This window comes from Cyprinus carpio, unplaced genomic scaffold (genome assembly GCF_018340385.1).
Source record: "Cyprinus carpio isolate SPL01 unplaced genomic scaffold, ASM1834038v1 S000006759, whole genome shotgun sequence".
Taxonomy (NCBI): domain Eukaryota; kingdom Metazoa; phylum Chordata; class Actinopteri; order Cypriniformes; family Cyprinidae; genus Cyprinus; species Cyprinus carpio.
The window spans coordinates 1,083,569-1,106,082 of record NW_024879356.1 but is presented as its reverse complement, the minus strand read 5'-3'; the positions used below and the strand labels follow the sequence as shown (position 1 = coordinate 1,106,082).

Sequence of the window (22,514 nt, the reverse complement as noted above, 5' to 3'; positions counted from 1 at the left end):
AGTACGAATAATCACTAGAGGATAGAAGCATGCGTAAAGATGGTGGAGAGGATTTCGTCCCAAGGATTCACATAAATCCAACGATCATATGCCAACAAAGACATATCAAACAGAGAGCACAAACAAGTAATATACAGCCTGCGAAATGAACGAACAGGAGGGAAGTCGCTTGATCAAATCATCTCCTGAGATTTATGTAGGCCACAGTGGAGTGTTTTCAATATTTCCTCATCTCTACACCCTCTCGCTTTAGGCTCCGTCAGACAGAAGCATTATTCAGCATCTCAAAGTGAATCCTCCATCAAATGCAAAAACCTCCATCCAGTGAATCCTGTTTCTAACTTTAGTTCCTAATTCAGCACAAAGTACAAAGAATCCTGCAGGCAGACAATGAGAAGTCGAGAGAAGTGCCCAGGAGTAATTCAACAGGACGTGGAGTAGTTAAAAGTGGTTAACAATCTGAGCTGAGGATGATGTAGTTTTAATCTAGCAAACTGTCCTAGAATTTTTCCCCATTGTGGCTTTAAGCAAAACTCAAACCAGTTTAACATGATTTATGTACATAGGAAATGTTCCTGGATCAATATTTTTGGTGATCTTGGGGCAAGATTTTTTTTTCAGTAATCAGATTTTCGAGTAAGGATATCGGCTAACAAGATTTTTATAGGTTTAGAGGAAACTTTCTTTCTTTGATAGGAATGTTGTTCCAGGAAAAGATCAGTGTAATTTTAATATTATTTTTACTATGATAGTATTTATGAATATTTCAAATTTTATAGTATCAATTATCATATATTTCATTATACATTGTATATTGCATTTTTAGTAATTTTGCTATATGAATTTTGTAATTTTATCATACATATATAGCTTTGTTTTTATTTCAATTGTTAGTAATTTTAGTACGTCATCTTCATTGCATTTCATTTTAGTTAACTGCCAAAGCAACATTCGTAATTACCGTAAATTCTTAAAGTGATCATTTAATATTTTTATTTTACTTTATCTCAGCTTTATTTTAAATAATAAAAACTATTCCAAATATACTATTTTTACCTTTGGTTACCAACAACATCAGATTGTCTGATCAGAAAGGTGTTGATCTAGGAACATGTTTACTAGGGCAAAAAAATCTGAAATGAGAGGGCGGGACATATCTTACAGCTCCGCTTCCTTTCTTAATAGCCAATAGTGCTTCGTTTACATTACAGCTTGGGCCAGAGCCATTGAGCTTGGTAAAGCCGAGATTATGAGTCCAATAGATTACTGCTTTAGATTCAATATGAATCTATGCAAAGCAAAACCGTGATAATCATGCTGAGGATGTGTAGTTTCAAAATTATGTAATATATTGGTGAATGGCACAGTTGTTATTTCTTCTACTCATCATTCTGTGTAGAATGCAAATGGGTGGGATACATTTTATGGTGTGTGCATGCATATGACCTGCTCTGTGCTATCGTGTCTCTGGACAAAACCAAAAGCAATCAAAACCAACAAAAGGGCAATAATATGCAAGTGTTATGACAAGTCTCAGTTAGCCTAGCCATACAGATAACACTAATTCTGTGAACAAGTGACCAATTTCAGCTGCAGCTTCAGCGTGTATTTATATTGTAGGGGGCATCAGATTCTAGAGAGCATTCGACTGGACAGAAAATTTGATGAGAAGCTAAAGTGCAGTGTGATGTCATCAAAATCGTTGATCCATATTGCCTGAAGGGAAAGAATGTGAGTTTTAAATGCTTCTTCTAAATGTGAATTTTGTCATTGTTTTGGAGCACACTAGCTTATAGATGCTAACATATTCATACTAAAAGCTAACAAAACGTCCATTTTAATTTCATGGGGACTTTAAAAATCAATAAAGTTCAAAGGCAAGTTCAAGTACCTCTGTTCAAACCCATTCTCAGTTTATTTCTAAATAGCACAAAAAAACTCCTTGGCTAAATGACCATGACCAAGCAAAACTGCTGTTAACCTTTTTAAGATTTAACCAAGCAGGACACATTCCTGGATCAATATCACTGTTCTTCTTGACACAAATTCTGATTTGACTAAATTGCATGAAACTTTTGTGTAAATTTTGTGAAACTAAATCCCACCTTGCTACAAGAGTAATACGTGCACTGTATTTTGCTTTTTTAATGGGAAAGTCTTTACATGTATGCAGACTACTGCTCTTCTCAATACTGCAACTGGTCTATGATTAAAAAAATAATAATAATAATAATAAAAATCACCATGCACGATTAAAGCTGACTAGCTCAGGCACTTGACTATTTGAATGGGTCAAAATGAGCTAGATGACCAGGGGCATGTTCACACCACAGGACACCTGTGGAAAGCGGCGAGACCAACTGCAGGCCTTTTATAAATGTGCTGTCTTTGCTGTGATTCAGCTCTAACCTGAACATTAGATGGTAATGACAGCAGCAGTATTCAGTATACACTCTTAACAGCTCCAACATGAGTCTAAGAATGTACCAGCCATTGAGTACTGACTCTACTCACTGTTTATTAGAGTTGCAAAAAGGTGGAAAATTCCAGAAATTTTGGAAACATTTCAGGATTTTTTAAACATATTAGGAATTTTTGGAAAGTTTCCGGAAATTTTCCAACCCTTTGAAACCCTACTATTTATTTTCCTGTTCTGTTCAAATCAGTGTAAAAACAGCCCTTAGCCTTCCAGTGCCACTATGATATGTGTTGACATGTTGTCAAGACTAAACTCACTCGTTGCAATTTGTGTGAGGACTGTAACTACAATTGGGGAGGAGAATGATCTTGTAAGTGTTGCAACTAGTCTGCGATTACTTCTGCGCAACAACACAACAGATGAAAACAACAAAAGTGTACGAAGCGACAACAAGCATCTCTCTTGTAGTGTGTGCTTGGCTTAAAGGGCACAGCTGGATGTCAGCCATATTTATATATATATATATATATATATATATATATATATATATATATATATATATATATATATATATATATAATTTTTTTAATAAATCATACTGTCCGCAAACTGTTAAACAGTAGAGTACGTAGTTTGAACCAACAACCTTTTGGTTACAAGCCCTGGTAACCCACAACCCTTCCCAGATACACTTCTCAAACAGAGAATCACCTCCACACAGATGATACAAAACAAAATTACCTTGCTTTTCACTGCAATGCCAGTTGATACAAAACCCTTCAGCCAACAACTGAATTGGGTGTCACCTGCAAATGGAATCCTGGGCAACTCAGACACGGGGTGATGCTCCTCTACTGTGACTAGCTGGATGCTGAGAGGAAAGGTGAAAATTCATTATAGAAAAAAAGAGTTAATAATAGCATGATTCAAAACCCTGAGGGACGAACAAACAATCATCCACATTATATTATAGAATTAACACATCGGCAACGAAAATAAACAACAGTTCCACAAATCATTAACGTCTCGGTTACGTATGGTAACACTCGTTCCCTGAAGGAGGGAACGGAGACGCCACGTCGGTGACCGACGAAAATGGGATATCGCTTCGATAGACCAATCTACTTCGAGTTTAAACTAAACGAGCCAATGCACATTGGCATGCAATTATTTCATCCAGCTACCGCTGATCACAGCGTCAGTATAATAAGGCAGCAGGTGCAATGCATACCAGGTTTTCGCTGAGGAGCCGAGCCGGAGACCCGGCGGCTCAGCGGTGGTACAGCAACCATGGCGACGGGACGTGGCGTCTCCGTTCCCTCCTTCAGGGAACGAGGGTTACCATACGTAACCGAGACGTTCCCTTTCAGTCGGTCACTCTCGACGCCACGTCGGTGACCGACGAAAATGGGATCCCTACCAAAGCGCCATGGGTGCTGCCCCTTCCAGTGCCCTGTGCGAGCCGCCTGCGCCCCTATTAGGTGTAGGCCGGGGCTCGGAACAAGTAGCTCCACTCACCATTGTCAAAGCACTACCTCACTGGGTGAGACTGGATAACACTGGGAAAACGTACCCGTTCCACTTGGAACAGGGACGCTGCGGAGGCTCCATCCTTCCCGAAGGAGGTCTCGGGAGCAAATACACATATAGCATCCGTTTAGGTGTATATGGAGAAATTTGAGGTGATTCAAACCCTCCTGGAAAAGCAGAAGTCTGCCGGGGAAACACGGGCTCTAAGGCTATACCGTGGACTGTACGCATACGAGTACCACTTAAGTCTCAATATGGAACTCAGCCTTCCATGGTTCTCACGGATTCATCATGAAGGCCTGGCGCCGAACGTGCCGCCACGTCCAGCTGCATATGGTGATGGAGGATCTCAACAGGGTCTACAGTACGGACACTCTGGAGCAGTTTTAGCAAGCCGACACTAACCGGGGCCTCTCGGTGCCACTACCCGTTTGAGGTGAGAACACAGGAGGATACCGGCTCTACACGAAGGCTATAGAACCTAGCGAACGTGTTAGGGGTCGCCCAGCCCGCAGCTCTACAAATATCTGTCAGCGAGGTGCCACGAGCCAGCGCCCAGGAGGATGCAACACTTCTTGTTGAGTGAGCTCACAACCTGAACAGGCAGGGCACACCCTGTGCCTGATAAGCCAGGGCTATGGCATCCACAATCCAGTGGGCCATCCTCAGCTTAGAGACGGCATTCCCCTTCTGCCGGCCTCCGTAACAGACAAAGAGCTGGTCTGAGGTCCTGAAGCTTTGTGTCCGGTCTACGTAGCATCTCAATGCTCGGACGGGACAGAGCAAAGCTAGGGCTGGGTCTGCCTCCTCCAGGGGCAGCGCTTGCAGGTTCACCACTTGGTCTTTGAAGGGTGTAGTGGGAACCTTGGGCACGTAGCCGGGCCGGGGCCTCAGGATTACCTGGGAGTCAGCCGGCCCAAACTCTAGGCACGAATCGTCGACCGAAAATGCATGCAGGTCCCCTACCCTCTTGATGGAGTGCCAGTGCAAGCAGGAGCAGAGTTTTCAATGAAAGAAACTTTGGCTCGACTGAATGCAAAGGCTCGAATGGGCCCTGCTGTAGTGATTTCAGCACCAGAGTCAGGTCCCAAGAGGGTATGGAGGGGGGCCGGGAAGGATTTAACCTCCCAGCCCCTCTAAGGAACCTGATGACGAGGTCATGCTTACCTAAAGACTTCCCATTCACGGGGTCATGGTACGCAGCAATAGCAACCTGGACTTTGAGGGTGGAGGGAGACAGCCTTCGCTCCAGCCCTTGCTGCAGAAAGGAAAGCACAACCGCAATCAGGCATCTTCGGGGGTCTTCTCGGCGAGAAGAACACCACTCGACGAACAGGTTCCACTTCAAGGCGTAAGCGTGTCTCGTAGACGGTGCTCTTGCCGAAGTGATGGTGTTCACTACCTCCTGGGGCAGGTCACCTAGAACCTCCGCGTCCCGTCCAGGGACCAGACATGGAGTTTCCAAAGGTCTGGACGCGGGTGCCAAATGGTGCCCCGTCTCTGAGTCAGTAGATCCTTTCTCAGAGGAATCTGCCAGGGAGGGGCTGTCGCAAGGAGCATTAGTTTGGGGAACCAGGTCCGAGTGGGCCAATACGGCACCACTAGCAAGACTTGCTCCTCATCCTCCCGGACTTTGCACAGTGTCTGTGCAAGAAGGCTCACTGGGGGAAAAACGCATACTTGCGTAGGCCCCGCGGCCAGCTGTGTGCCAGTGCATCCCTGCCGAGTGTTCCCTCAGTCAGGGAGTAGAACAACTGGCAGTGAGAGGTCTCTGGAGAGGCAAACAGGTCTACCTGAGCGGCTCCGAACCATCTATAAATCAGCTGGACCGTCAGGGGATGGAGTTGCCATTCTCCTGGGAGCATTGCTCGAGACAGCTCGTCGGCTGTACGGTTGAGCAGGCCTGGAATGTGAACGGCACGAAGAGACCTCAGAACCTTCTGACTCCAAAGGAGGAGGTGGCGGGTGAGTTGTGACATCCGACGGGAGCGCAGACCACCTTGTTGGTTGATGTACGCAACGGTCGCTGTGTTGTCCGTTCGGACCAGCACATGCTTGCCTCGTAAGTGACCTTTGAGACGGTTCAAGGCAAGGTGCACTGCTAACAACTCTAGGCAATTGACGTGCCACTGCAGCTGCGGGCCCGTCCAAACCCCTGAGACTGCATGCCCGTTGTACGTGGCCCCGCCAAGGTGGTGGAGGCATCCGTGTAAACCACAGCATGCCTGGAGATCTGCTCTAGGGGCACCCCTGTCCTGAGAAACACAAGATCTGACCACGGGGTGAGGGTTTGGCGACAGGCCGGTGTAACTTGGACCCGGTGAGTGCCGCGCTTCCACGCCCACCTCGGGACTCGGCCATAAAGCCAGTGCTGGAGCGGTCTCATATGTAACAGGCCGAGCGGTGTAAGTGCCGCTGCGGCCGCCCTATGCCCCAGGAGCCTCTGAAAGAGTTTCAGTGGGACCGCTGTCCTGCTCTTGAATGTATTCAAGCAGGCTAGCACCGACCGCGCACGTTCCTCTGTGAGGCGTGCTGTCTGTTCGACCGAATCCAACTCCATACAGAGAAAAGAGATCCTCTGCGTTGGCAAGAGTTTGCTCTTTTCCCAGTTGACCCGAAGGCCCAACAGGCTGAGGTGCCGGAGCACCAGGTCCCTGTGTTCGCACAACTGATCCCGAGATTGTGCTAGTATCAGCCAATCGTCTAGATAGTTGAGAATACAAACACCCTGCTCTCTGAGGGGAACAAGAGCCGCCTCCGTGACTTACGTGAAGACACGGGGAGACAGGGACAGCCCGAAGGGCAGGACCTTGTACTGATATGCCCGTCCTTCGAACGCAAACCGCAGAAAAGGTCTGTGGCGCGGAAGGATCGACACATGAAAGTACGCGTCCTTCAGGTCGATCGCTGCAAACCAATCTCGGGGACGGACGCACCCGAAGATGCGTTTCTGCGTCAACATCTTGAACGGTAGCCGATGAAGGGCCCGGTTCAAAAACTCGCAGATCCAAGATCGGTCGTAACCCACCGCCTTTCTTGGGTACAATGAAGTAGGGGCTGTAAAACCCCGTCCTCATATCGGCTGGAGGGACCGGCTCTATCGCGTCTTTCGCCAGTAAGACTGCGATCTCTTCCCGCAGAACAGGGGCATCGGACGCTTTCACTGTAGTGAAGCGGATACCGCTGAACTTGGGGGGATGCCGGGCGAACTGAATCGCATAGCCGAGGCTGATGGTCCGCAGGAGCCAGCGAGACGGGCTGGGTAGCGCTGACCAGGCGCTTAGAAACCGTACAAGCGGGACCAGCGGAACCACAGCCGTACCCGCAGTGGGGCAGCGAGGTGGAACACAGGGACCCATCTCGGGCGGCTTGTGAGCAGGCCTGAGTGTGGTGCAAGTGTGTGGGGTGCAGGGCTCACCTGGTTCCACGGGTTGGCAGAGGGTGCGTGAGTAGGGCCTTTGTTGACGCTCTCGAACCGCCCGCTGCTGCCATCTGGCGAAGGAGGAGGATGAGTGAGGTCCGGTGTCTGGCCGTCCGCAACTCTCCGTGCCCTCCTGGGACCCAGAGACAGAGAAAAACCGCTCTCTCGTCGAGATTTCCAGATTCTCCCCTGGCCCTCCTCCAGGGGAGGGAGAGGTGCTTTCACCATCCCCCAGAAAGCGGCTACCTCTCTCTGGGCCACCCGTCCCGGGGCCTCTTGCTCTTCTGCTCACCGCCAGGTTTGACGGGGGCCAGGACGGGTGGGGCGGCCTGCCTATGCCCAGCTCTACGGCACCACTTGCTGGATGCTGCTGCGGATGCGGAGCGGGGAGCGGGTGGACGCAGGGGGCCGCCCTCGGTGACGAGCAGGCTGGGGCGTTGCAACCGGCGGACGGGTGGAGGCAGCAGCTGCCCGCCAGGCAGAAAGTTGGACCGCCTCAGTCTGCTCCCGTGCAGCCAAGAACTGCTGGGCCAGGTTCTCGACCACGTCACCGAAGAGGCCGGTCTGGGACACAGGCATTAAGGAACTGATCTTTGTCGGCGTCCCTCATTTCAACCAGACTCAGCCAGAGATGGCGCTCCTGGACCACAAGCGTGGACATCGCACGACCCAGAGAGAATGCACGGTGACCTTCGTCGCTCGGAGCGCGAGGCCAGTGGCGGTTCTGAGTTTTCAGAACTTCTGGATCGTAACCACCCTCGTGCAGGTCCTTCAGTGCCTTGGCCTGGTGCACCTGCAGTAACGCCACAGCATGTAAGGCAGAAGCAGCTTCCCCGCAAAACCATATAGGCACCGCCGGTTAGACCAGACGAATGCCTATAGGCCCGGGAAGGAAGCACCGGGTCTCCCCACCAGCAGGAGGCAGACTTAGGACACACTTGCATCGCTACCGCCCGCTCCACTGGAGGGGAATCACCGAATACCCCTTCGCTGCACTGCCATCGAGGGTGGTGAGGGAGGAGGAGCCCACCAGCCAGTTTCTGGAAGTAAAAGGTGCCATCCACGACCTGGTGAGCTCGTCATGCACTTCCGGGAAGAAAGGCACCAGGGTGGGGCACTGAAAACCAGCGCACGCCACCTTGAGAAACCAATCATCCTGCCCCGAGGGCTCGGGACGCGGTGGAGATTTCCACTCGAGCCCTACCCTCTCGGCGGCCCGGGAAAGCATAGCTGTCATCTTCAGATCCAATTCAGGCTCCGCCACCGTCCCAGAGGGCAGCAGCACAGCTGAATCTTCATCTGACAGCTCTCCCTCCGATGCTGAGATCGACATCTGGTCAGGGGGGAGGCCCACTGGATACCACTGGTACGCTCTTTGAAGAGGGCCCAGCGCGTTCCGTGGGTTACTCCTCTGGATCGGAGATGCAAGAGGAGTGATGGTCCCCAGAGGGTTGGTTCCCTGCGGGGTTTGCCACCACTATAATCCTCAAACCGCCCGTGCTACTGCTGGAAATGGTTTTCGTCTGTCGGCCGCCAGAACGAGCCCCAAATCGCGGCAGCGGCAACGGGACTCCGCCCCCTTTTTTGAAAGAAGCAGAGCCTGGTTCGCAGCTCCGAGATGGTCATCTTCCCGCAGAGAGAAGATGACTCATCCACGAAAGCTACCTCAGCGTGTTTGCCCAGACACGTGAGGCAGCAATCGTGACCATCACCCGTTGCCAGCTAACGACCGCACCCAGAAACGCACGGGTGAGACGGCATCCTTATAAGGACGATCCGTCGTCTTTACAAAGACGCACCCTTGAAGCTCTTTTAGAGAAATTTGCTCTTTAGGAAATGCTCTTTTAGTGCTGAGGCGCACAGGAGAATCCGACACCTTCAACAACACAGGGGGTAGTGCAGCCTGAAGTGTGCAATCCACTCGACGCTGGAACGACCACTGCTGAAGCGCCGTCTCACCAACACACGAAGCTTCCGAGAGCATGCTGAACTCGTAGTTCACAGCAGACACAGTTGAGCAGAACGATACTAACGCTCGGCTCCTAAGCGAAAAGCTGGTATGCATTGCACCTGCTGCCTTTTTATACTCACGCTGTGATCAGCGGCAGCTGGATGCAATAATTGCATGCCAATGTGCATTGGCTCGTTTAGTTTACACTCGAAGTAGATTGGTCTATCGAAGCGATATCCCATTTTCGTCGGTCACCGACGTGGCGTCGAGAGTGACCGACTGAAAGGGAACCTCATATTCACTTGTGGAAGCAATGGATCTTCATTTGAGCAGAGCACTGAAACATTCACCTGCTGCTCTTCTCTGGTCACCCTCATTACGCTCTGCCTCAAAACACCTGAGGAAAGCAGAAATAAGCTTTAACGGTCCACTGATAAGATGCTATTTATTTAAAAAAGGGACTTAGTCTTGCAGAAAGGATCACAATGTCTTTGCAGGCCATTACGCCGTGGACTTCTGCTTATAAAATGACATCAGCTAAAATTAAATGGTCATAAGCAATAAATGTAATTTTCCAAAGTTTCTAAACCAAGTGATGATTATGCCAATGCCCTTGTTCATTATGTGCTAAAATTTCCCTGGTATAAAAAGGATGTTTTATGATTAGACTGAGCGATTAGCTTGGGATTAAATCAACAGCGATGTTTTGTCCGTAAAAAAAAAAAAAAAAAAAAAATATGCAGACTAATCAACTGTCTCCTAAAATTAATGGGGTCTCCTGCAGTGTGGAACCGCTGGACGCCTCTTCCAATCACATATTAGGGACTAATCACTTCATTAGTATTCATAACCATGTCTCTGTGTAACTCCGACAGGCTACTTCTAGAGTTTTCCACCATTTTTCAGCTGAAACATTAGCAGACAAAATGAGTTCAAGACAAAGGTCAGTTAAACAGGGTAAGGTCTCAAATTAAGAACTTCAGTGCAATGTAGGTGTGCATGCAAATGGCAAGTACACTTATTAGACGCATCTAACCAGTACAACAACAGGTATTCTCAGTGAGATCTTGGGTTGGGAATGGAGAACTTCTCTTATTCAGATCGGGTTCCATTTTATTTATTTATTTATTTTTTTTAGAAATTACAGATTTACCATCAGTTAATGGTTCAAACACATGCATTTTTCTGTCAGTGCTAACAGATTGGCGAAATAACTGTGACCTGGCACCACAACACTGCTATTCAATATACAGATTGGCTCATGTGCACATCCAGTCAGACACGTATGAGCCAGTTCTTTTTAATCCATCAATACATACATCTTAACCAGTGTAGTCAAATCCCTAACAAATTACTTATATGAGCCAGTTCATTTTAGTGAATGAAAACAAAACACAATACAACCAGTGCAGTCCGATTCCCAAATGAATGACTCTTGTGAGTCGGTTAATTTTAGTAAATCAAAACTGCACAGACCGAACACTGCTGTCTGATTCCTTACTTAATGATTTAAATTAGTTGTTTCTTTCTTTTGTCTGATTCTTGAAAGAATGACTCATATGAGTCGGTTCATTTTAGTGAATCATACCTTAACAATATGACTAGTGCAGTTGTATTCCCAAAAGCATGACATGTTATTTTTAATGATTCAAATTCATACAGCATGATCAGTTTAGTCCAATTGCCAAGCAAATCTCAAAATTCTGAACCGTACCTACATACTATTACTATTTCTGCTATATACCGATACAGTAAAAATAGGAAGAGTAGTATGCTAGTACGCAGTTCTAAATAAGGCAAATGTCTCCTATGAGGCAGTACATTTTAGTAAATTAAAACTGATTCATGATTCAAATTCCCGAATGTCTGACTCTTATGAGTCTGTTATTCTTGGTCCGATTCCCAAAAGCATGGCGGTTCTTTTTTGTCACCAAAACATTACAGCGCAATCAGTTTAGTCTGATTCCCGTGCAAATGAATCTTATGATTCGGATCTCTTCCTACGTGATTGGTGACCAATTACCTTACGAATTACTTTTCTAAACAGTATCTTTTATTGATCCAAACACATCCGGCTTGCATAATACTGTTAAGTTACAATGTTCTTAAGGTTAATGAAATATAAAAAATGGTTGTTCATATAACAACATCTCAGAAATATTTTATAAAATATAATGAATGAATGAAATGTCATCAATTTTTTTTGTTTGTTATTGGATTGCATTTATGTCATCTTTAAAAAGAACAGTGAAAAGTCATTGAAAAAGTGTGTAAGTGAAAACCATTCTTTTAAACTATGCATTTATTATCTGAATCAATCTCATCATGTCACAGTGTTACTGTATTTCTTTCTTTTAAATATCTCTTCCTCAACAGTGAAAGAATCAGTAGTGGAACCATTAAGGAAACAGAAACGGTAATACGTAGCAAAACTGCAATTGTAAAATTCTTTGCAATTTCCTTACCATTGACAACAAAATGTGATTTAACAGACATCAACTTAACGTCAGGTTAAAAATAGCTCTTATTCTAGCCTCAATTCATCAGCGCTCAGAGCTTATCAGTTAAAATGTGTGAGGGGGCTTCACTGGAGAAAGCTGAATGAGCTTCTTATCATTGATTGCGCGTTTACCTTGAAGGCATAGCCGATTCAGAAACACGATAGCACTGGGACGCTGATTGCCTGCTAGAAGCTGATTCGAGTGAATGGAAAGAAGTCATCTCAGAGGCCAAATGAAATAATAGCGAGTGGGAGAGCTTTATCTACACAGAGCAGAGCCAGAGTTTGCTAAGATTTTTTGCCTCTATTCACACAGGTGTGACCTTTGGTCAGCTGGCCACAGGAGAAAGTAAAGGCAGTCAAGGTCTAGGTCAGACATGTACTCGGCTGACCCGCAGTATGTATGAAAGGTTGCAACTGTGTGTCTTCTATAGTGGCAGTGCAGAGGTAGACTTAACAACCTGCCCTAGGCAGAAACTCACATACAATAATGAGTTCAGGATATGAACTCTGCAGGAAATCGTGGGCTGAATTGCAATTTGCATTACTTCTACTGTATGCATTAAAAAGATTTACTGTCAGTCATGGGAAAATGCATACTTTTGGTACTGTATTAAAACAGTACTGAAACATACTTTCAAGTCAAAGGAATGTTTATGGAAGCCGCACAGGATGAAAAAGAAATTCATCCCAAAAATCTGATTTTTTTTTTTTTCAATTCTGAGTTCATATCTCATATTTCATACTTTTTCTTCATAATTCTAAAAAAAAAAAAAGCAGGATTGTGAGATATAAAATATGAATTGCAAAATATAAGCACACAATTGAGAGATTTGCAACGGCAAGAAATAAATTCTGAACCATGTGATAAAAAGTTGCAATTATCTATATATTATATATATTAAATATATTTTTACAAATTCTTTATACTTTTGATGCTTTAAATTGATCAAAAGTGACAGTAAATACATTTATAATTATACAAAAATATATATTTCTATTTATATTTCCACAAAAATATTAAGCAGCACAACAATGTTGTTGGGACAATGTTGTTGGTGTGGTACACATCTAAGTGCTCTGAATACCTATTTGAATAAAAAGTGAGCAGTGTATCTGCGTGTATGTGCATGCACTGTGTGCACGCATTTGACAAACAATGAATTTAACAAGCAACCATGGAGAATGCAAATTATTTTATCTGGATATGAAAAAAAGTCAAATCAGTGAAAAACAAAAAAGCAGAGTTCTGTAAAGTTTGGATTTACTGTTATGTTATGACACTAGAAGTATAATATAATAATAGTTATTTAACTGTTTTCAACATTGATAAAAATAAATGTTCTTCTTGAGTAAAATGAGCAAATTAGAATGATTTCTGAGGGGTCATGTGACACAGAAGACTGGAGTGATGGCTGAAGAAAATTCAGCTTTGCATAGCAGGAATAAATGACATTTTAAAGTATATTCAGATAGAAAACAGTCATTTGTAATTGCACTAATATTTTACAATAGTACCATTTTTATAGTATTTTGAATAAATACAGTAAATGTAGCCTTGGTGAGCATAAGAGACTTCTTTCAAAAAAAATGAAAGGTAAGGTACTGTATGTGGATATTGATGATAATAAAAAAAACAGGAAAAAATGGAGTGACAGAACAAGAGAGAAAGATGGAGGCGGTTGATGATCTGAAAGTGTGAGGTCTCAAAGTCAACAATTTTTAGCACCTTCTGATTTGAAAGGACAAGACACATTGGGTCCCTCAATCCTAACTGGACATTTTCTACCACTGCCAACACTTTCTACAAGCACAGGGGAAGAAAAGTCTGCATATAAAAAGAAAGGCAGGAAATCTGTCAGATGGCTCAGATGAATGAAATATGAAGTCTGCGGTCCACTGGGCCTTGCCAATCAGTCGGAGGGCTGACTGAGGTGAGAGAACCCTCAACAAAACTCTGCGTAACAACACACAGTTTTTTTTATTTCCACTGTAAAAAGAACTTGAAACAAATTTGTGCTGCCAGGAGTGGAAAAAAAGATGAAAACATTCTTTTATCTTCAGTTTTCCCCCACCCTCCATGGCTGTTTTCAGTGACTGTTTTTCCCGATGAGGGTGATGACAGAAGGGGCTGGGCAGAGAACACAGCAGGGCCCCAGAAGTGCAGGGCTTTAGGGAGCATAGCCTCCCTCTCTTGTCAGCACTGACCTGCTACAATAATGCATACACAGCGTCTTTATCCCCCAGGCCTTTCCCAGCACAGAAATACAACCTAAAGTGTCTATTGCTCTGGCAGAAATATAGATTTTTCTGATATTATCTTGCTGCCCACACTAATGCATTTTTTCATTGTGTTGTACAAGTGGGACAATGTTGTTGGTGTGGTACACATCTAAGTGCTCTGAATACCTATTTGAATAAAAAGTGAGCAGTGTATCTGTGTGTATGTGCATGCACTGTGTGCACGCATTTGACAAACAATGAATTTAACAAGCAACCATGGAGAATGCAAATTATTTTATCTGGATATGGAAAAAAGTCAAATCACTGAACACCAAAAAAGCAGAGTTCTGTAAAGTTTGGATTTACTGTTATGTTATGACACTAAAAGTATAATATAATAATAGTTATTTAGAAATGTAATTAGAATCCAGTCTAATAATCAAAACAGATTTCGAGAAATTTAGCATCACTTGCTCACCACTTAATCCTCTGCAGTGAATGGGTGCCGTCAGAATAAGAGTCCAAACTGCTGATAAAAACATGAGAAAAAGCTCCTCCCCTTTTGGCCTTTTACATCAAAATCCACCGACATATTTATTTAGAACAGTTTCAGCTTGTAAACTGTGTTTGATCTGTGCATATTTCTCTCCTGATTCAGATAAGACCACTTTTTTTTACTAAAGAAAGCAATATTATGGATAGAGGACTCATGTTTTAGTTGGAAGCAATGGTTTAAAGGTAAAAACGTCTTAAAGATCAGGTTTTTTTTTTTTTTTTTTTTTTTTTTTTTTTAGAAAGACAGGTTTTGTTTCACAAGACATTAACTGATGGTCCTGTGGATTACTTTATTGTGATGTTTTTATCAGCAGTTTGGACTCATTCTGACAGCACCCATTCACTGCTGAGGATCCACTGGTGAGCAAGTGATGCAATACTAAATTTCTGCAAATCTGTTCTGATGAAGGAATAAACCAATCTAGATCTTGGATGGCCAAGGGGTGAGTAAATTTTCAGCATTCGGTTGAATTATTTCCTTACATGTTAAAATGTTAAATAGTTTTCAAGCTAATACACATAAGGGTTAAAATATACAGCAGATCACGGAGTATTCTGGATGCTCAGAAGGGTATAAATTACCATGAGACTCAAAGGCAGGACCAGAGATACACTTCAGAATCAGACACCCATTTCATATCCTTTGAAGTGGATCACAGCTGTTATATGACCACATGAAACAACCGTCCGCTGGCATGAAAACACAAGCATTTTAATATTGAAGGTTGCTCAATGATGTAGATGCAGGTTAAAGATACATGCTTTCAGTGGATTATCTCCAATGATTATATCGCCTGGCATGAATGGAAGTGTGTGAGGGAGAGAATTGTCTGAACACACATGAATGAACATCGCTTTAATGTTCTCTGTGTTTTCTGACCTGCACTGTGAACCCATGATGGATCAGAGTTCTCATCAAAGGAGTGTGAAACCCATTTCCAAACTGTACCTCCACATTTAACTGTGCCTAATAGTCACAAATCATCTAGATATTCTAACAGCACAAAATATGCTTTATATAAATAAATACTAGTAAACATATCCAACTAAAACATCTGTCATGTCACTAGAATGAGAAAAATCGAGGCTAATTGTGTTAGTTCTACATGTTTAAAAACATAAATAATTGATTATGATCAGTAATGGCATTCTACAGTCAAATATTTTAATACAATGTCAGCAAAAGAAATACAATTACAACTAAAAAAAAATAATGTAATAGAAATATAATTGAATATTTTCATAAATTATAATTACACAGACAAATTACATTACAGATAAGCCATCTGCACATGATTATGATGAATGCTTGATTATATTGTCAAGTAGCCCCTAAATTTACAAAATTCACATTTATAATATAATATAAATATAAATGTTTTCAATTAATGTTGTACATAAGGTGCATGCTTAACTTAATGAGGTCAGACCAGCAAAATCACAAATCCAAAAACTGTTCTGTGAAGGTTAATATGACTGGTTACATTTGCTAATTAAGGTTTGGTCTTGACAGTTGGCTCTTTTTTACTCCATTTTCTCCTTAAATTGGATATAACAAGAAAGATATTTTACATCCAAAGGTGAAACATTCAGGAAATGGGATTCTGAGCAAACAACAACAACAACAAAAAAAAATTCTCAGGCAGAATAAACCTATTGGTGTGTCATTCCATGTAAAAAATTTCCACATTAAGAAGTGAATGTCTATCTTTTGCAGTGGAGGTAGTAATTGTGTATACTGCATGCTTATTAACTATAGAAAATATACATTAAAGAAATTCTCTGGTCTTGATTTTCTACCTGGGTGGCATAGAAATTAACATAGTAATAAAGTTACAATTTCCCAACAAAGCTGCTTAGTGTTTTTAGAAGCTACTATAAGCGTGCAGCACCATTTCTCTGTGCTATCAGAGTAAGCAAGCTGTTCCCGAAAGGAAATATTGTTATAGTCATGTCCTCACATTCACTATTGCACCTAAGCCCCATGTGCCCTGGGCTTCCACCATCTGCCGCGCGGCAGGCGGCCTGCACCTCCCTAGATAACGCAAGAATCATATTAACCCCTGGATTATGACACACACACATCCTCCTCTCATGCCGTGATTCAAACACAGAGGTTACAACTGACTTCACATGCCAGGCCACATGGAACAGAAGCACCTGCTGCTATAACCCACAACAATCACATGCTAATTTGGTCATTTGAAGGAACTGGCTTTTATGAGAAACGTTTTCTTTTAAGACAACATTACAGGATAGAAAACTTAATTAAAATATGGCAAATTAAAAGAGAATTTAATAAAAGATATTTCCCATTTAAGCGCTCCTATGGCAACTCAGTCATACTTTAGACTTTATAACGTGGCCTTCAATCTTGCATAAGCTTTAGTGTGAATATAATGTAATTATGTTACATAACATACAAGAATACTTCTCAGTAATGGTTTGACGCAATATATATATATATCCAAGGGATAAAGCCAAGCTTAAACTACTTTTGTCTCAACTGGCGAATCATAACGGTGTTATTTATTTCTTATTAGATTTATTGATTTTCAATGGCTACATTATTCTCTAATTACACAAACTATTCTCTAAGAGTCTGCATAGCAGCTTGATTAAAAATCCTCACTTAGGGCAACATTTTTCAAGAAAATTATACTGGTTTGACAATTGTACAGAGTAGCCTTATATTTTTATATGTATGGCCAATATGCAAAGTATGGGTCATTAAAATGTAATATTTATACAGTTAAGTGAGTTTGTTAACCCCTAAGTTTATAAACCCCCTTGCAGAATTTATAATATAAAAAATAAAGTTATTTTGTTTTGTGCAATAGCTTAAATCAGGGCGCAAAAGGAAAAGCAAAATGCAATGCAATTTTATGTCTTATCTTGCAGATTCTCTCAACTGTATATATGGGCCATTAAAATCTAATTCATAGAATGACAAAACCAACCATTTTTTGTTAACATCATAAAAAGACTTCAATCTCCCAAAGCATACTGATACAAAAAGACTAAACAACCATAAAGAAAGACAGTAAAGACTGACAGAGATGGTTTCAACGGCTCAGTAAAGATGATAATTAGATATAAAAAGCTCAGAAGGCCAGCTACTGAAAGAGCATTTGTGTGAGAAGCATAAAATGTTTTCGCACAAACAATCTGTTGGGGGTAATTGAATTGCGATATGATGCTGCTGGAGTTTATTAATACCCATCAGGAGGCTGTGAGATCCTCCAGACTGGCCCCATCTGGAGACTGGGAAGTGTGGATGCCAAGGTACCCCATAACCAGAGAGAAAAAGGCCAGTCAGGGAGACTGGTTTCAGCTTTATGAGTCTATCGAATTACGTTGAGCACCACATGAGGAAGAGGCTGACAAAGTCCTAATGCACTAACAATGGACTTAACTGTGAAAGGCAGAAAACGTTGAAAACATAAAAATGATATATATAAAAAAAGTTTCTCTTAAAACACTTAGCAGTCAGGATCTTGGTGTCTCATTACATTTTTACTCAAACCAGCTGCATAAAACTTCAGCAAGACACTTGCTGTTATGTCTGCTGCATATCACACAAAAATGAAAAAAAAAAGCTTATATAGCAAAACCAAATGATATTGGATCCCTTTGACTTTCAATGTATGGGCAAACCAGAAAATAAAGTAACATGGTGACATGGTGAGTAAATGATGACCATTTTCATTTCTGAGTGAAGCATTCTTTTAAATTTACATTCTGCTGTTATTTTCAGTGTCATTTCAATTTCCTTGTGCATTTCACACAAAAATGCAAAAGGTTAATCCAATAGCACAGTATGAAAACTATGCAAAGTTTGAAATCCAAACTGACTGATTGATTTAACTTTTATTTAACATTTATTTTATTTATGGTCATCATTTGATTTAATTTCTTCCTCTGAACACATAAAAATATACTTTGAAAACATAAGTATACTTTGAAAGCCAAGTAGACCACACATACGGTATTATAGGACCACTTTGACTTTCTTTGTATGGGGAAAAATAAATAAATAAATAAATGAATTAAAAGGAAGAAAAAGCCATACAAGTTTGGAACGACATGAGGGAGAGTTAATGATTTTTGAGTAAAAAAATTCTCAACCAACAAACAGATGACACCTATGGATGGGCTAAATATCCAGTACAAAGCACAAAGAATTGTAATGTGATGCAAACATCATAAATCCTAAAATCCTCTGTGCACTGTTTTGATGACACATCAACTCTATCCTTTAAAAGCAATGACCCAGGTGTCCATGTTTAATGAGAGTCTGACAGGTACATCAATACTCAGCCAAAGCATTGGAATATCATTTATGAGGCGCAGCCCGAGCTCCCTAAGGACGAAATGAACTTCAGTCAGCGTCACTGTGCATGTGCAAGAACAGCAGTCATAAACCAGCAGATCTTCTGGAGGTCATGAATGAACTAAATAATTGTATGATAATTTATGATGCAAGGAAAATGAAGTCACACACCTGAATGTTAAGAATCAGGTTCAATAAAATATGTATTTTGTTGTTCACTTTGTATTCCTGATCCAGTTTCTTTACTTATGGTTAGACAACAAACACAGATCAAGGCTTGCCAGAAGACACAATAAAACTGTCAACCTTCCACAGGATAGAGGCTGTGGGTATGTGAAGATATTATATTTGATATCTCTGTAATACTAATCTTCCAAGCAGCCACTTATGGTGATTATATCAACAAATAACTTAAGACATATTTGCTAATAAATCATTTTGACTATTTTGCGAACCAGTTTAGTCAATTCATTATGAAAGAATCAGTTCATAAGAACAATTGGCTCACAATAAAAATCAAAAATCTTACACAGAATAGAGGCTTTGGGTGAAGATATTATATTTGATTTCGCTATAATACTAATCTCTTTAAAAGTAGACACTTACAGAGGTCCTATAATTACATTGATAAACAATTCAAGATGAATCTGCTAATGAATCATTCTGACCATTTTATGAACCAGTTGGATCAATTCTTTACGAAATAAACATTTCATAAGAACAGTTGGCTCATAGGGCTGGACAATATATCGAACGATATGATCATGCGCATCTCGTCAGTAAAGCCGGTTCCATGATTAGCGGTAAATCCCCATCACCTGCTTTCAAATGGAGCTGCAGTTAATACACAGACCCGTAGTTCACTGAGAAGCTACGCTATATCGAGTTCATTATCGAAAGCGATTCATATTCAATAATGAACTCGATATAGCGTAGCTTCTCAGTGAACTACGGCTCTGTGTATTAACTGCAGCTCCATTTGAAAGCAGGTGATGGGGATTTACCGCTAATCATGGAACCGGCTTTACTGACGAGATGCGCATGGTCATATCGTTCGATATATTGTCCAGCCCTAATACTAATCTTCAAAAGCAGACACTTATAGAGGTCCAGTCCAGTTATTATATCAATAAACGATTCAAGACAAATTTGCTAATAAATCATTCTGACAATTTTGTGAACCAGTTTAATCAATTCTTTACAAGAGAAGCAAGCAACTCATAACTTTTTTCTCCCACGTAAGGTTTTGGGTATTTGAAGAAGGTATATTTGATTTTTTTCTATAATACTAACCTTAAATGCAGGCACTTGTACAGATCCAGTAATTATATTAACAAACAATAAGACAGATTCGCTAATGAATCATTCTGAGACCTAATTTGACCAATTCATTACAAAAGAACCAACTCAAAAAAGCAATTGGCGCACAATAAAAACTGATGACCTTCCACACAATAGAGGCTTTGTGTATGTGTATGTATTATCTCTATAATAGTAATCTTCAAATCAGACACTATAGAGATTCAATCATTATATCAACCAATGAATCGCACCATTCTGTAAACCGGTTTCACCAATTCATTACAAAAGATCCAACTCAGAACAATGATTGTCTCACAAACTGAACATCGCTATGGCTCTAAAACAAGTTTAGCTCTACACACCATTCATATCTAGCTCATTAACTATTTTATAAAAAAAAAAAAAAAAAAATTATATTCACTATAGAAATGTCCAGGTCTGCAAACTCAACTCTGATATTTCCAGGTTGTCCATGACTGTGGGAACCCTGGCTCTAATACCTGAAAATGAATAGCTGAAGCAGGCTTTGGAAACATGCCATTTCCATATCTCAGTCAGGCTAAGAGGATCATACTAAACAGCAGGTGTCGATAATATTCACAGATTAAACCACAAATATAACATACAGAATTTTACGCAAGAGAATGTCCAACCTGAGGATGAAGTATTACCAATGTAGATATTTTCAGGAAGACAAATTATTATTAAAAATAACCAAAAAATAAATAAATAAATAAAAATAATAATAACAATAAAATGCTATGATAGCATTAAGCATATACAAATTTAATTTAAGCAAGTTTTAACCAAAGAACACATGTCCTAGAAACCACAGGAGCACATAAAGGGGTTCTAAACAACCCGCACTGGGTTCATAGATAAAATTCAGCCTTAACTAATGTGTTTATGTGAGAAATACAAATTTGCCTAGCAGGCTTTCCAGATTATGTAGCTATGATCCTTGTAGACAGGACAGTATTTTGCACTGCTTCCTTTTGAGGGAACAGCACCAGTCGGAAATTTGGACACACCCACTCATTCATTATTATTACGTTCAATTCTCATTTCGGGAATCATGTAGTGTCCAAAAATGTTAATAAATTAAAATAACTTTTCAAGTCACTCTGCAAACCCTGGGCTTCCCTCAACCTCATGAGATGCACAGAGGGATGCTTTTTAAACAGTATTTAAGGAGTACACTTGCTTGCTGCACACTTGTGCTTTTTTGCATGGTCTGGCCCGGCCCATACAAACAATATATATTTGTCAGCATTTTTCTTTTTTTTTATGTAATTTGGATATCAATCAGTCAGATATGACTGGTACTGTGCTGTATTAAAGGGGCCTATCAATATTTTTTTGAAGATTAAGCCAGTACAAACAAAACTATTTTATGATAGTTAATTTATATGAAATAATACTGAAAATTTTTTGACAATATTTTTCTGAACCTACAACCAAAAGTGTTATTTTAGTATCACTGAGATACTAGAACAGTTTTTATTATTATTTTGCATTAGTTTTTATGTTTACATTTTCTGTTTACATTTTAATTCAAATAAGAATTTTAGTAAAAAAAAATATATAAAAAAAAATTATATCGTTTCTTATTCATTTTGATAACCAAGAAATATGACTATTTTGGTGAGACTTTAATGCAATCCTTTATGAAATACACATGGCACATCACGAAATTAAATGATTTTATTAACAAAAATTTTCCACCCCATCTGCTAATTTTGACTCCATTATGTATTCTAGGGTTAATCCGGATAGCAGGCCAGCCTGTTGTCATTTGGATAGGGGTCTCCGGTGGCACATCCAATGCGCATCACTCAAACGGCACACATGGCATTACGCATCCCCAAAACGCGCACAAAATTACCTTGGTCAGCTGTGCAATCTTCTTGCTCATCTTCAGATGGAGGTCCTGCGTGTATTCGAGGGTTAACCCCGACGGGAAGGACGTGCTGGTGGATGTAGAAGTGGAGGTGCTGTTATATTTCCCCGTCGAAGCGCTGCCAGCGGGGTTGTAGTAATGCTGCCAGCCCGCTCCAGTCGCCATCTTCACGATATTATATTACTATGGCTGTTATATACAGACTGTAATGGCAAATGGTAAAGGCAGATGATCCCGAAAAATCGAAATCTAGAGTGACAATGAAGGCGTTAATCCACAAAAGTCATTATTTCATCCGGATTCAAATCATCTGCTCGTATTGTAGTCTGTTAGAAATAGTAAGCGAAAGCGCTGAGATGAGCAGCAGTTCAGCCGCACAT

The 22,514-nt window shown here is 41.4% G+C and overlaps 1 protein-coding gene across 1 annotated transcript in view; it reads right to left on the bottom strand.

Moving 5' to 3' along the window:
* Positions 1-22,299, bottom strand: part of LOC122144783 (protein FAM184A-like) — a 99,064-nt gene extending 76,765 nt beyond the window's left edge. Inside the window, 2 exon segments of the mRNA XM_042755941.1 lie at positions 3,226-3,283; positions 22,120-22,299. Coding sequence (XP_042611875.1) covers positions 3,226-3,283; positions 22,120-22,299 — 238 coding nt within the window.
* Positions 22,300-22,514: the final 215 nt, after the last annotated feature.